The following is a 14,925-nucleotide window of genomic DNA, read 5'->3' as shown; positions in this document are numbered from 1 at the left end:
ACACAGAGAGAGGCGTAAACACGGCACCGAAACACCCCAGGGATTCTCACTTCTCGCCCTCAGCTGCGGCCTCCAGTCCTGCTCCCGTGTGCTGGACCAAGGCAGCCCTTTGGGAAACCTCCCAGGCACGTTTGGATGACCAAAGGGATGGGAAGACGGGGGTTTTTATCTTTCTTTTTGGTCCTCTCCAGTCCCTCACGCTGCCGCGTGCGCTCATCCCGATTACGGTGCAGCAGCTTACAGGGCTTATAAATAGTCAGCTCACACCCCCCACCCACCTCGGGGGGACGGCCTGGAGATGTAACCCTGGAGCAGTTTTACCTTGGCTGGAAGATTTCCACCTTCTTCTGGGGCTGCCTGCCCGTTCTGCAAAGGAAGAGAGCCTGCTGTTAGCACGTGCTGGCCACGGGGTCGCTCCTCACACCCCTCACCAAGGCCAGGGGCTTTGGGAGCCCTTCACGTGGGACAAACAGGGCAGGGTGGCACTTTGGACGTGGTACAAGGTGGCTGAACGCTCCCCCCATGCATCAAGGGGACTCCTGTCTTTTAACTTGTTTAAAAAAGGCTCTTGCCCGGAGAGTCTCTCCACCGTTCCCTCAAATGAAATTAGGGCTCCTTATACACCAAATGCTGCCTGTGGGGTGAACATCACCCCTGCACTGCTCCAGCTCCTGCACCCCGAGGTGGTGGGTGCAGGATGATCCCAGTGCTGCAGACACTGCTCCATCCCACCCCTCCTGCACCCACGCTGTGGCTTTCCCTGCACTGCTCCTCTGGAAGCAGCAAGCAGGGAGACTGGGTGAAGCCGGGAGAGCGCAGTTAACAGCCATTGTGCCGTGACACCGGCTTTAAAGGGAACACTTATCAGTTATTTATTACCCTATCACAGCTGATACCTGCGGGAACTGTGCCCCACCTGCCTGGCTCCGGGTCCAGCCCTGCACAAAGTCACGGAGGGTGACCTGGAGCGGCACCGACCCGTCACACTCAGCGCTGAACCCCAGAGGGATCAGGTTCGGCGCTGGAGAAACCGGCGGGAGCAGAAGTGGGTGGGATTTCGTTAAGACACAGATACTCAGAGCAGGATAAGCACGTACAGAAGGTTTTCTGCAGACTGTGGAGAAAAAACAAGGGCAAGAAGACTTTGACGTCTGTTTGCGCCGCAGTCGCAGGCTCCAAAAAATCGCAGAATTCCTCTTTTTCTCTAAAAGAACGAGGCCAATTTATTCACTCCTTTTCACAGGTTGTGGCCTAAGAGAAGAGTTGCAATGCCAGTGTATTTTGGCCTCAGATTCTTATTGGAATGACTGGGTTTTAGAGCCTTTCAGGAATGGACAGAAACAAAGCCAAGTCCTTCCCTGGAGAAGCAACAACTCAGTGATATGATCAGCCTGGCTTCTGTCTCAGGACTCCACTATCCCCTTCCACCCCTTGGGCCAAATTTAACTCATTACCTTTTAATATCAAGCAAAACTTACAATTGCTGATCTTGACAGAGCTTTGGGGCCACAGTGAAAACTTCCCTCTAACGCTGCACTTGCTTTCTACAGCATTCACTGGGCACTCTCCAGCTTCCCACAGGAGGGTTTTAAACCACCACTGCTGGGTTTACACTGCTCAGCTCCCTGCTCGTGGCTGGCTCACAGTAACAGCTGTAGGGCTAAAAAGCTGAATCTAAGCACAAGTTTATTTTTCAGACACTTCGAATCCACAGACAATGACCCAGAGTTCCCATATATATTCATATTTAGGTCCCTCCACTCAGTCCAACCTGTGCTGCCCCAAAGAACAGCTCAGTCCTACAACACAGAGTACCACACACCAGCTGAGGGCATCACCAGCCTGACTCTGGCCCTGCAATATTTGCATCGATATGGACCCACTCTGAGCTCCACAACTCACCTCAGTCCCAACTTGACTTTTAAGTTCCAAAGTATTTTCAGACAATGACTGAAAAAAAAAAGCAACAGCACCACCTCACAAGCCAAGTTCTCCCCGAGGAATTGGTGTTTACAGGGAGCTCTTGGGGCCATTAGCACAAAGAATAGCTGAGCAGTGAAGTAAGATTTGTGTTTATGAACAGCCCCCACAACGAAGGGGGGGACACAGCACTGGAGATAACCAGACTTGGAAACACAGTGATGTTTACTGGCTCAGCTATCACTGAGCAACAATTCCTAACTGTCTGCTAATCCAAACCAGAGCTCAGGGAGGGCTGGTTTTGTCTAAAACAGCTCAAGAAGCAGAATTTCTGTGTTGGACAGAAGGAAGCAGTGCCTGGCTCATGGTCTGGAGAACAGATCCACGAGGCAGGTGTCAGGAGAGGGGTGAGTTCATGCACCACAGTTCAAGTGCTGTGTTTTGTCAGCTCCCTGCTCCAAGGAAGACTTGTCCTACACATTGCTGTTGACAGAAATCCATCCTACCTGGGGATGGAAGGGATGGGGAAAAAGAAAGAGAACAGTGCCCATGCCAGGGAGGTTTCCTGGGCATATTGTTCCCTGGTCTCAGAGGGATGAAGCTCCTGATGAAATAGTTGCATTCTCAGGCTGACACGAGGCAGATGTGTGAGGGAATTGCAGCATTTAGAGCCAAGCACTTTCCTTCTACCCCAGAGCAAAACCAGTCCTTATTCCCTCATATGGAATTCGAGGGCCATTTGTAACTGTCCCAGATGGAAACACACAGTTCAGACTCATCACCAAGATAAAATACAGCCATTGTAAGCACAGCTGAAATAGTTTGTGGCTTTCTTGGTTTGACATTTGCCTCTTTAAAATGTTTTATTTCTGCCATCCCCCTGCACGGAGGGCGAGCGAGGGAACATGTGTTTGCCTCCCTCCCTGCAGATGCCCTCTCAGAGCACATTGCTCTCAGGGCTGGAAAGGAGCCTCCTGGATGTCCAACTCCAAGAAAATCCTGAAGATCTCCCATGGGCAGCAACCAGGCAAGGAGTGCTGCAGGAGGGAGGCAGAGCTCCTTCCCTCGGGGCAGTGAGGAGCTGACACAGATTGGGCAGGGCAGGGCTTGGGTTACCAGGGAGGCACGACACGAGCCTCACCGGGGGCCAGCAGCCTGTCCTTGCAGCTTTCCAGCCTGCCCTGCTCCCGGGTGAGCGGAAACAGGGATTACAGAGCTAATCTGATGGGCACGTGGAGCAGCCGGGCAGCGAGGGCACCTCTGGGTGAGTGACCACTCCAGCTGCCTGAGAGGTGACACAAAAACCCTCCTGAGCACACACGGCACTCTGGAGTTTCCTTAGTAGAAAAGCAACCCTGGAAAACAAGTGTACTCAGTTACGCAACTGCCTGGCTGAACTTGGGAGATATTTATCTTAGGACATCTTGTGTTTTAAATCCTTTTAATTCCACATAATCCGCAGTGCAGGGAGCAATTTGCAGACCAGGCCAGTGTGCTCTGATGTGAAACCAGGACGAGTGGCACCCTGGCAGGACCGTGGGGATGGTGCCCACTCCTGCTGTGCTCTGTGGTTACATCACTGGCACAAGTCACCCCCCTGGGTTATCAGCAGCTCTGCTGCTATTTCTGGACCTTTTGACTAGTCATTTTTGAGATGCCCAAAACACAACCTGGGTGCCAGGCACCCAGAGATGCTCTTTCACCCAGCCCTGATGAACAGTCAAGCACTCAGGCAGGGAGGAATGGGGGAAGAAACCCTTCACCCCAGAGCTTCTGCCCGTTTGACGCAAGAAGGAGGCATTTTTAAATTAGGATGATGATGATTATTATTATTAAGTGGAATGTGTGGATCTTGCCTATTGCAGTTCAGAGAAAGGAAATAATTGTGCAATAATAGAGATCTCCAAAAGAACTCCTGTAGCCCAAACAGACCGAGGAGTCTCTGCACAAAGCACATCAGAGACAGTCACTCGGCTGCCTCCCTTGTCTTTTGATCACAGTTTTTGCATTGTGCAGCTACGATGCTTGAGAAGGAGTTACTCATGAATAGCTCCCTGCTCAGTAAAGAATGATACAGGCAAAAATAATTAGCTTGAAGTGGTTGAGTTTGGCGTAATCCCACGTCAGTTGCGTTGCTGTACGTTTGTGTAATGAAAGAAGAATTTAAAGCAAAGTGGAGCCCTGATGACAGATCCATCACTATGGGGATGAAATCATGGAAGCACGGAATCTCAGAATGGTTTGGGTTGGAAAGGACATGGGCAGGGACACCTTCCACTAGCCCAGGTTGCTCCAAGCCCTGTCCAACCTGGCCTTGGACACTCCCAAGGGATGGGACAGCCACAGCTTCTCTGGGCAACCTGTGCCAGAGCCTCCCCACCCTCCCAGGGGGGAATTTCTGTGTCATTCAACTCCATCCTCCGGCGTTCGTACTGTGACCCAGTCAAGTTTTTTCTACTACATAAGCAATATTCGGAATAATATAAACAGAATGGGGAAAAATAAAAAAAAAAAAAAAGAAGGAAAAAGTCTTACAGAGCTCAGTCCCCAGGACAGAGGGACTTGGCTCCTACAGGGGATCAGTTCAAGCTCCCACTGCCACCCACTCCTACACATTTCCCTGGCACGGTCGAGCTCCAGTGGGCTGGGACAAGGGGCACCAAACGGCCAATCCTCCCAGAACACACTGGAAAAACCACAAATCCCTCAACAATAGGACTGATGCCTCCACCAGTGTGGTGACAGCACCTCTGCTCCGTGACTCAGAAAGCAAAGGTCGGAGGAAGCCGGTTTCTAACCTGGATGGCACCGATCCCAGGGCAATTTACGTAACTGGTGTTCCAGAAAAGTCTCCTCGCTCTCTCAGCGGTGCCACCTCTCCCAGGAGGGGTGAAAACTTCCCCCTTGGGCCCCTACCCTTGGCAATTTTAGCCTCAAGGTGCAAAACTCCTCCCGAGCCTCAGTCCCTCTCCACTGCTCACGGGTAGTGCCGGATCTCAGGGAACTCTGTAACATCTGGCCCAGGTGTGGAGGTGAAGAACGCCTGTGTTATTTTCCTGGCTGGAATCAGGCGTGTCTGCTTACCAGCTTAAACCAAAGGGAGGTAAATTGCCGGTGTCCCACTCCCGAACATGAGACACAAAAAGCCGGATCTGCAGAAAATGTCACCTGCCCGCGGTGCCCGACCCTGACCCCCGGCCAAGGTGAGGTGGGGGAAGGGGAGAGAGCCAGAGGCTCCCTCGGGTTTCAGTTTACAATTAACACACCCCTTACTGGCGCAATGAGGAAAAAGGTCCCCGCTGCTCCCGGGAGCCCCGCAGCTGACTCGGGATGACAAACACACGGGACCCCCCCCGGCCGTTTCCTCTCGGGAGCGATCCCGTGGTGCTGACACAGCGCCCGCCCGGCACTTGGGGGACCCGGGATTAGGGAGTCAATGAAATCTCGCCCACGGCATCCACAGCCCCGGGCGCTGGCGTTATAGTTTCCTCCCATTGTGAGTCTAGTGGCGTTTTCTGGCTTCTCAGGCATTCTCCCTACTTAGGAAGGGAGAAACCACAAATAAAAAGCCCTGTCTCCCAGTCCTGGCTCCGGGCGCACGGTGTGGTTTCTGGGAATCGCCGCAGGACTTCCCTGCTCTCCCACCTTCCAGCACAAACTCATCCCCGTGACTCCAGCGATGCTTCCGAGCAGATGCTCTTCACCCACCGCACCCTCGTGCCAGGGGTTTGGCCCAGGCAGACCCTCCACACAGCCCCCACCTGCACGGGGGGGGCTCCAGGGGAGGCTGTGCCACACCTGGCCGATGAAAATTAGGAAACCTCGCCTCCGATGGCCAACACACCTCCCTGCTGTCCCTGCAGCAGGGGCGAAACGCTGCCTGCACTCCAAGCAGAGATCTCTTAAGAGGCAATTTTGAATAGGAACGAGCAAATCTGACTGATTAGCCATCACAACATCCCCAGGCATGATAAAGGACTGTGACGGGCATCAAATCCTGACAGAACAATGGGAAAGCACCACGGACTGCGAAACACCTGGGACAAAATCCCCACCTTCCCTCTGGTTTCTCCAGGAGAGCTGCTACTGCCGATCTGGATGAGATGTTTAACTAAAGAGTTCCAGAGCACAGTGCCTCAGCCGGCTGCTCTGCAGAGGGTGACAACTGCTGCAAGCTGTCCCTTCATCGGGAAATGGCTGTGACGAGAGCCATGGATGTGGACAGGGGCTGAGCACCATCCTGCACATCTGGCTTGGGGGGCTTAATGAGGAGGAAAAGAGCCGAGTGGGAGGGAAGAGCAGACGTCCAGCAAAGTGACACAGGACTGAGATCGGAGTTGGCAGCGCAGGCCTCTGCGAGCAGCCGGGGCCGGGAGGGCGAGGGAGACCACGGGAGAAGAAAAAAAACCAAAAAAAAACCCCAAAACCCCAAAACCCCAAACCTGAGATATTTATCCCCTGGGCCTTCAGCGGGGTCCGTTTTCCTCCGGAAAATAAAAAACGGAGGAAACGTGCCCGGGAGGTTTGGGAGCGCTGCCCGCGCTGCCCGAACCATCACAGCCTGCAAGGGCAGCAGCGAGCCCGGCAGCCCCCCGGCGCCCCGACCCCAGCCCCGGGCGGGCACACCGAGCCCCGGAGCAGCCCCGGAGCAGCCCCGGCAGCGCTCGGCTCCGGCGGCCGCGCTCCTCCAGCCCCGGGGAGCGGCTCGGGGCGGGCGGCACCGCATCCCCCGCCCCGCCCGGGGTCCCGCCGGGGTCCCACCCGGGCGCTCCTTTGTTCGGCGGCGCCCCCCGCCCGCCGCCCCGGCCGTGCCCGCTCACCTCCGGGTCCAGATGGACCAGCTCCATGTCGGACCAGGGCTCGGCGAGCTGGGCGAGCGGCATCGCTGCCGGCGGGTGCCCGCGCCGCCGGGCTGGCTCCGAGCGCCGGGCTGGGCACCCACCGGCTCCGCGCCGGGCCGGGGCGGGGCGGGGGGCGGGCGGGAGGCACCGGGGAGGGGCTGCGGGGATCCTCCGCCCGGAGCATCCGGCACTCACGGCCCGGCGTGCGGGAAGGGATGGGGTGGGAGCGTGGAATCGCTCAGGTTGGAAAAGCACAGCCTCCCCTCTCCGGTCCAGCTGTTCCCCCAGCGCTGCCGAGGACACCCCAACCCATGTCCCCGAGTGCCGCATCTACGCCGGGTTTTTAAATCCCGCCAGGGATGGGGACTCCGACGCTGCCCTGGGCGGCCCCTTTCAATGCCTGACCACCCTTTTGGTGGAGAAATTTCCCCTAATATACAACCCGACCCTCCGCTGGCACAGCTTGAGGTCGTTTCCCCTTGTCCCATCCCTTGTTCCCTGGGAGCAGAGCCCGACCCCCCCCTCCTGTCAGAGAGCAAGAAGGTTCCCCCTGAGCCTCCTTTTCTCCAGGCTGAACCCCTCCAGCTCCCTCAGGTGCTCCTGGTGCTCCAGACCCTTCCCCAGTCCCTTCTGTGGACACGCTCCAGCCCCTCAATATCTTCTTGTCATGAGGAGCCCAGAACTGCCCCAGGATTTGAGGTGTCTTATCAGTACCTAGCACTGCTCTGGGAAATCCAGATTCCAAATTCAAGATGTGCCAGGAGTCACTGCTCATCACCTCCTGCAGTGCCCCCCACCTTCCCTACAAAACAGGGGTGAAGGACACATCCACCTCTGGAGAGCCTCGGAGGAAAGGTGCCTGAAGTGCAGGTGTTCAGAAATTCCTGGCAATTCCCACCTGTCAGGTTTCTCAAATAGGAGAAAGTTTTGCTCTACTCACATATTACCAAACCCCAATGCACCATGTTTTCACGTTTCATTATAAAACCATTTGTTAAAAAAAATATATATGAAAGTAAATCCTGTTCAAAGATGCATCGCTAAGGGTTGACTTCATCAAGGTGTGGCTGGAAACATTTAATGAGCCTGAGCAGAGCTGGGATTGTGCATTCTGAGGGCAGGTGTCCCAGGTTACAGCCCTTGGCCCTTTACCTGTTCCCAAAGGGCAGTGAACTCTGAAAAGGCTGAATTAAGCCAGAGCCTGGTGCTTTGAAAAATCCCAGTGACTCTCCAAAGCACGTGAAGCTGCTCCGTGAGTCATCACCAGGACCTGCCTGTGATTTAGGAGGGAGCTGCCATCTTTTCTGCGTGTGGGGGAACCGAGTGTAGGAAATTCCCACGGTGACAGTGCCTGAGCCAAGCCTGGGAATCGCTGTCTCCGAGTCCTGGGCTCAGAGCCTCCATCTGTGCCGTGCGTGCTGCAGCCCCAGACGAAGGCATTAAACAGCACAAATCCACCCGGCTGGTACTAAGTGAGGTCCTGTTAGAGCCAATTAAACTCGTGGCACTTGCTACTGGAGCAAGCTGAAGCAGATCTTGTGGAGAGTTATTCACTCAGCTCCAAAGCCATCCGTAATTTCCCCTGGCTGCCTGGAACACGATGTGCCGGCTGGTTCCATCCAGCCTCCAGCTGCTGCAACCTGCTTAAAATGGCATCAATAACACGGTGATGTCAATACCAGAATCCCATTTACCTTCTTCACTGGTTTGCCAAACTCATCTCCCTTTCCTTCTGCTCTGGGCAGCGATGCAGAGGGAGCTGAGTGCAGGACAGGGCTTTCTCTTTCCTTTTTGGAAGGAGAATGAGACTCTACTCAGTGACCTGCCGTGCTTTAATGCCAGACCCCGAGAATCCATCACATCCTGGTGCACTTGGAGCTTCCCACCCAGGTGACAAGCCCAGAGGGAATATTTCAGCAGTAGTGCCAGGCACAAAGGCCATTTCCCACTGAATGCTTCCCAACTTCCATTCGTGGGATTCAGGCAGGATCAGGTGCTGAGCAGGAACCTGCAGCAGCTGAAGGGGGATCTCAGGCTGGTCATTAACTCCTGGGAAATTTCTCATTCCAAAATCACAGCTGTAATTATAAACTTTTTTTTTTTTTTAAGTTAAAAATAAATTACTTTTGAAATGTTGTAAGAGTTATAGTAGAAAAGCGGGTTTTCCTCTTCAAGGTCACAGTGAAAGGTTCAGGGGCAATATCCAGAGCAAGGCCTATGAAGGGGAGGGAAACAGAAATGCTGCTGTTTCTACCCCTGGCAGGTCTCTTGGGATGCAGAAAGTCCATCATATTTCATGGCAGAGACAGGCAGGCTGCCCCTGGACTTGACAAAAGACAGAAATCATGAAGCTTTACAGAGCAATGACTTCTTCAGGCTGGAAACAGACAATGGCTCTAAACCCCATGATACCTTTGCACCTAAATAAAACTACCAAGTTATCCTGCCCACTTCTTTTAGTAGAACAGCAAATTAAAGACATTGCTGCCTTACAAATGACTTGTGAGTTATTGCTCTCTGCGTCTCTGCAGCTACTTCTGTTAAAGGCCAGGAGAAGGTTTTGCTGAGATGGCTCTACAGTATCTCAAAATTATAATAACACCCCAAAAAAGGCCTTGGTGACAGCACAGCAATTCAGCAGCGATGCTGGGTGGACACTCTATGGCCTCTCTCAGTTCCCAGCTCCAGGACTCCAAGAGAAGCCACCTCTCTGCTGATAGAAGGTATTATCAGACTGACCTTCCCTCAATTCCTGCACCAGATAATGCTGAATCCTAGTTGGATTAACAGAAGGTGAAATGTGCCACAGGAGATTGCTGCTAAGTCCAGGGCAGGATGTCAGGGTAAGAGAAATTGAGGTAGTGGTGTTCCCCAGGGTGTATTTCCAGTCAAAGAACAGCTGTAAAAAGCATCCCTGATCCTGGATCAGGGTAGGAAAAGCAAAATCTGCTGTTTGGGTGGGTGTCATGGCTAAATACAGTGATTAAAACATATAGACTGGCATTTTTCTGAGACAGTTGCAGGCTGGGGAGAGCTGCTGCCGTGGTAAACAGAGCCTCTGGATCAGCTGGATCCTTTGTCAGTGCTGCATTCACTGAAAATTCAAAATGCTGCGGGTTTTAGTTTGGTTTTAAACCCGTCAAATCCTCCTCAGATACAATTGTGGATATTTTTGCCTCTGCAGCTGGCTGGCTGGGTAACGTTTTCCTTTGCAGAGGGGCTGACAACATTCGTTAAGCCAGTTAAGAAGAAAATTAACTCTATCCCAGCCAAAACCAGAACGTCCCCGAAAGAAGCTGTTCCAGAGGGGATGGAGGCTGGTCCATACCCTCACCAGATCCAGTTTTCCCTCGTTGTTCCAAAAGCTGGCCAAGTGATTCTCCCCATCACCACGCAGTGCTCCCGTGGCTCACCGGATCCTCTGATTTTCCAAATCCAGGGACGTGCTTTCACACACACAGGGAAATGCAAAAAGCTCACAGGCACGAGAACTCGCAAGGCTGAGCCCCAAATGTCTGCTACAAGTAATCTGCTAAGACAGTCAATTAATTAGAGCTCACAGCAACCCTCTTTGCACTTCTAATATTGACTAATCGGCTCCAGAGCTCGTTGTTGTCCCACTGTCCTCACAGGGAAACTGAGTCACACTTGAGATGCCAGGGCAGGTCCTGTCTTCTAAACCCCAGCTCTCTATTCACCATCTCATTTCTTTGCCTCTTCTGCTTTGTTTTTCTGTGGAGGAAGAGATGATGGATCACCTTGTTTTGATCCCAGGAACATTCTTCCTCAGCGTGGTACAAACCACGTTGAAGATACAGAGCAGGGGCCCCTGGAAATGAGAAAAACTGGCTGTGTTTAACAGCTCTTTGCTTTTCTGACAGATTTCTTTCTGTTCCCCAGCACTGGGTGCGATTGCAGCTGCCTCAAATGCCAGCGTTTTCCAAGGCAGGTCCAGGCAGTGGTTGGAATGCAGGAACTGCACCACAGCAGGCAGCAGGAGGCAGAGCTCTTAGGGAAGCACAGCCCAGGCAGCTCCCATTCCCCTGGACAGGGATTGTGCAGATTGAGGCTTATTCACAGAGCAAACACCTTTAACCTCTGCTGACATTCCTGCGCAGGTGAGAATCACATTCCCTTGCTCAGCTCACCTGCGTTTCTGAAGGGATTTAACGTACCTAAACCCTTTTTTTCCCCAGCAAGAATACATTGCATTTTGCCTGCTGGTTCTGCAGACTCTCAGTCTGCCAAGCCCACCCTGCTCCTGCGTGGTGTTTCTGTAAACCACACCATCCCTGCATCCGGATCTCCCGAAACCCCTCCCAGGGAGCCCCTTGGTGAAGCACACGCAGCTCAAGCCAGGGAATTCTGCTGCGTTGGCTCCGGGAAATGTGCTTAATTTGTGGATTTTGTGCATATCTCCGAGGAACACTGAACCGCAGCCAAGAGGTGCCTGGAGGAGAGGGACCCGTCGGAGCCGGGGTGTGCCCTGGGAAGGCGATGGGGAAGGAGCTGCGAGGCAGCGAGGCCATATCTGCTGGTTGTCATGGCTACAATCGCTGCCCGTCTCCTGTATCAGTTACCTTCCCTTTCCTGGATGCAAATAACCGAGTGGTGGTCGGCTCCAGCTCCAGCTCCAGCGCAGGACACAGCCCCGGACATCCGAAGCAAAGGAGAAAACCATCTGTTTCAAACACAGGCATCTCTTCACATCATCAGAGGGGAGAGTGGGAGGCGACTCGGTTTTTCGGTATTCCAGCTATGCGAGGCCAATAATGCTCTGCCCAATTGCCTGTGGTTCTGCCCTAACCTTTGGCTGTTTCCTGGGACCTCAGAGGAGCTGCTTCACAGCCCATCCAGCCTTTTGGATTCCTGACAAGCTACTGAGGGCTCGGGCTCTGCCGGCTGCAGCACTTGCTGTGCTCAGCACACACCCCCCAGCTGAGCTCTGCAGGCTCCCCCACCAGCTCTTCCTTCAAAACACGAGTGGCTCAAACTACACTTTGAATCATGGAATGGTTTGGGTCAGAAGGGACCTTAAAGATCATTTTGTTCCACCCCCCTGCCATGGGCAGGGACACCTCCCACTAGCCCAGGTTGCTCCAAGCCCTGTCCAACCTGGCCTTGGACACTTCCAGGGATGGGGCAGCCACAGCTTCTCTGGGCAACCTGTGCCAGGGCCTCCCCACCCTCACAGGGAAGCATTTCTTCCATAATAGTATCCCTTTTCTACCCGAAAAAGGCTTTTTCAAAACCCCATACAGAACAAAAGCAATTCCTTACCTTTTTTTTTTAAATTTTTTTTTTTTAAATTTAATTTTTAAAGCAGGTTTTCAGCCCAGGTGGGAAGTTATTTAGAGCGAGTTATCCATCAAACCTTGTTTTTAATGGAGCACACAGCTATGTTTGTAGCTTATTCCAGTGTAGGGATATGTGAGGGAGGGATAACATGAAAGAGAAAACTATTGGAAACTGTAAACAGGAGTGAAGCTGCCAGGGCTGTTTGCACCGACCCCAGCCAGGGAGAAACCTGAGTAAACACAGCACTAAGTACAGTGGGGGTTTATGGCTCTTTTAGGTTTAAGATCTTGTAAACAAGTGATGGGGCTTTCAAGTGGATACAAAAAGATGCCCTTCCAGAGCACACAGCTCCCAGCTTCTCCAGACAGGGGAGGGGAAAACAAAAACACATTTCAACAGAGTCCCAGTGAGAGGAAGATGTCATCCCAGTGTTTGTGGTCTCAGGAAGACATCCTGCAAGCTGAACAAGTCTCGTCCTGCAACACAGAGGGCACACACAGATACCTGTTCCTAATTACCCCATCCCGGGGTTTGGGATGCCATCACTCCACCTAAAAAAATAAAGAAATCGTTTTAAAATTGGAAGTGAATGTCAGAAATCCTGCTGAGAAGCCCAAAGACCCCGGAGCACTATTTTCCTGAGGGGGAAGCCAAGCTTTATTTCTGATTTCAGAGAGAATACACGACCTGCAGCATTTTACTGCTCAGCCCTCTTAGTAAGCAGAGACCATTGCACACATCCAGCCTTGAAAAGCCCCATCCCAAAACCAGGCAGAGAAATAAACTTCTAAACTGTGAGAAATGATCCTGGCTGGGAATATTTTGGCCTAATGACTGACTGTATTACACAAGCACGATTTTTTGAAGAGGTGGGATAAAGAGGAGCCTTCATCATTTAAGGAGAGAAGAGCAGGTCTCCAACTTCTCTTCCAACAATACCTGTTTTCTGTGTTTTAGGAACTGCTTCAGGCAGCAGAGAGCACAGGTATGACTCAGCTTCATGGCCAGGTAGGAGATACATTGACACTGTGCTCAATGGTGTCCTTGTTTGGGAGCGAACAAAAGGCACAAGAGGTTCAGTGATGTCAGAAACCCGATTCCCTGGAAAAAGAAAATCCATCTGTCCCTCATCAGCATTACAAAAACCCCCCAAACAAACAGATTCTGGATTTAGTGAGGCTCTTGGATATTTTGCAGGATTGCACGTCTTGCAACACTCTGTAAAATACAAGGCTTGTACTTTGTGCTTGACTATTAAATTGCTCTTTCCCTCCTCTCACCTTCCTGAGTAAAGCAAGGAGCTTGGAGGCTGCTCTTTAGACGTTCTTCTTCCCAAAGAGGCTCTTGTGGTTTGTATTAGAAATGTCAGGACTGTCCAGTTGGACCTTTACTGGCTCTCTGAGGAGATGCTTGGTGCCCTTCTGGGTGAGTTTATCAAGAGTACTCAAACCCCTGCTGACAAGGGAGGAACCACTTGACTCTTAACTAGAAAAACCCTCTCTCAAAATTATTTAGTGCCCACCCAGGCACTGCAAGTTCAGCCCAGAGGGTTTTCCATTAGCAGTCTACAAATCCACCTGCCTAAGTCTTGGGTACTGCTCTCATTTTATTGTCATACTCCAGAGCTGCTCAGAAAAGATAATTTCTAGCATCAAAAGCAAGAACTCGCTTTTATCTTTCTTCCTCTAAACTTTGCGGGCACCCATGTGATTGAAGCCACCTCTTTCTCATGTTGTGGCTGTGCCTTTCCTCTACTGTGCAGAGGGGAGGGTGCTGTCGATCAGATGGTGAAGTTTTACCACTGAGAACTAAGTATCTTTTGTGGAGAAATGTGTCCCAACATTCAAGAACCTTCCCTCTCACTCGCCTGTGCTTTGCTCTCCCATGAGTCTCCAGTCGCTGATTAACAGTAATTTACAAAGTAAAAACTTGATTAATCAAGTATTTTGCCACTCAATGGGCAGGTAAAAGCTTCAGTGGGCGTTATTTTATGCCAGTAAATGTTTTGGAAGAGGCAGTGAGCAGTCTAAACTGCTCCAACCCTGGAAGGTGGTTTGAGTTTTGCCACTGACTTCAGTGACAGCAAAGCTGAGACTTGTATGGTGGGTAACTGCTCCTTTCACCCTTTTCCTGGGGGAAATCAGATATTTGCTCCCAACCTGGTTTCAGAAATTCCTGGCCAGACCTGCTGTCTCATTTTTCTACTTACAGTCTGCACAGAATCATTTCCCCCCTCAGCCTAAGAAGCCACTGACATAATGCTGGAGATAAATGTCCTGTGGCAGCTGCCCAGCACAAGATATGGTGGAAAGAGGGTCAGCGTGTGGGAAATTGATAATAAATTACATCTGATGTAACATTATTTAACTCAAAAGCATTCTATCAGATATAAGGACTCTGGGATATGCTACAGTCCTTAAAATAGCATAAGAATCATAGTGCTATTAGCTGTTAACACTCAGTAACACCAGATACTTGTTGAAAGGGACTATTGATCAACAGAGAAGGGAAACAGTTTTTTGGCAGCTGTTTGCCAGTTGGGAGTTAATATGGGAGTCAATTACCAACAGATAAATGTCCCTTCTACGAGATCACCAGCAGAAGCCTTTGGAAGAGGAAGACACAGGCATGGGTTTAAATATCATCACTGTACACACAGAAACAGATGGGTTTAAATATCAGCACTGTGGTCTTAGAAATTAATCCTTCCGTGAAGTGAAAGGGTTATGGCAGAAAGCAAAGCAGCTCGAGAACAAAGCAAAGCAGCTCAAGAACAAAGCAAAGCAGCTCAAGAACAAAGTAAAGCAGCCTGCACAGAGTTACCCCTCATGGTCCTGCAGTTCTTTGCACCAGTCAGGGGGAAAAA

At 51.7% G+C, this 14,925-nt stretch overlaps 3 protein-coding genes across 4 annotated transcripts in view; 2 read left to right on the top strand and 1 right to left on the bottom strand.

The window, feature by feature from the left end:
* Positions 1-6,901, bottom strand: part of RPS6KA1 (ribosomal protein S6 kinase A1) — a 38,094-nt gene extending 31,193 nt beyond the window's left edge. Inside the window, exons 1-2 of one of the 2 annotated variants that reach the window (XM_051807138.1) lie at positions 6,741-6,901; positions 322-366 (exon numbers count right to left, since the gene is read on the bottom strand). In XM_051807138.1, the coding sequence (XP_051663098.1) occupies positions 322-366; positions 6,741-6,803 (108 nt within the window). In that variant the 5' untranslated portion in view covers positions 6,804-6,901. The remainder of the gene's footprint in view (positions 1-321; positions 367-6,740) is intronic. The other variant, XM_051807141.1, reaches the window with a different exon arrangement.
* The window catches only part of UBXN11 (UBX domain protein 11), a 283,062-nt gene that overhangs the window by 196,928 nt on the left and 71,209 nt on the right, over positions 1-14,925 (top strand). The gene's annotated exons all lie outside the window — the stretch shown is intronic.
* Positions 1-14,925, top strand: part of GPATCH3 (G-patch domain containing 3) — a 200,690-nt gene that overhangs the window by 167,223 nt on the left and 18,542 nt on the right. The window lies entirely within an intron of this gene.

Source organism: Manacus candei, unplaced genomic scaffold (assembly GCF_025592945.1).
Source record: "Manacus candei isolate 608988 ecotype Guabito, Panama unplaced genomic scaffold, ASM2559294v1 h1tg000070l, whole genome shotgun sequence".
Lineage (NCBI taxonomy): Eukaryota > Metazoa > Chordata > Aves > Passeriformes > Pipridae > Manacus > Manacus candei.
Note: the sequence above shows the minus strand (reverse complement) of the source record. Positions and strands in the feature narration are given on the sequence as shown.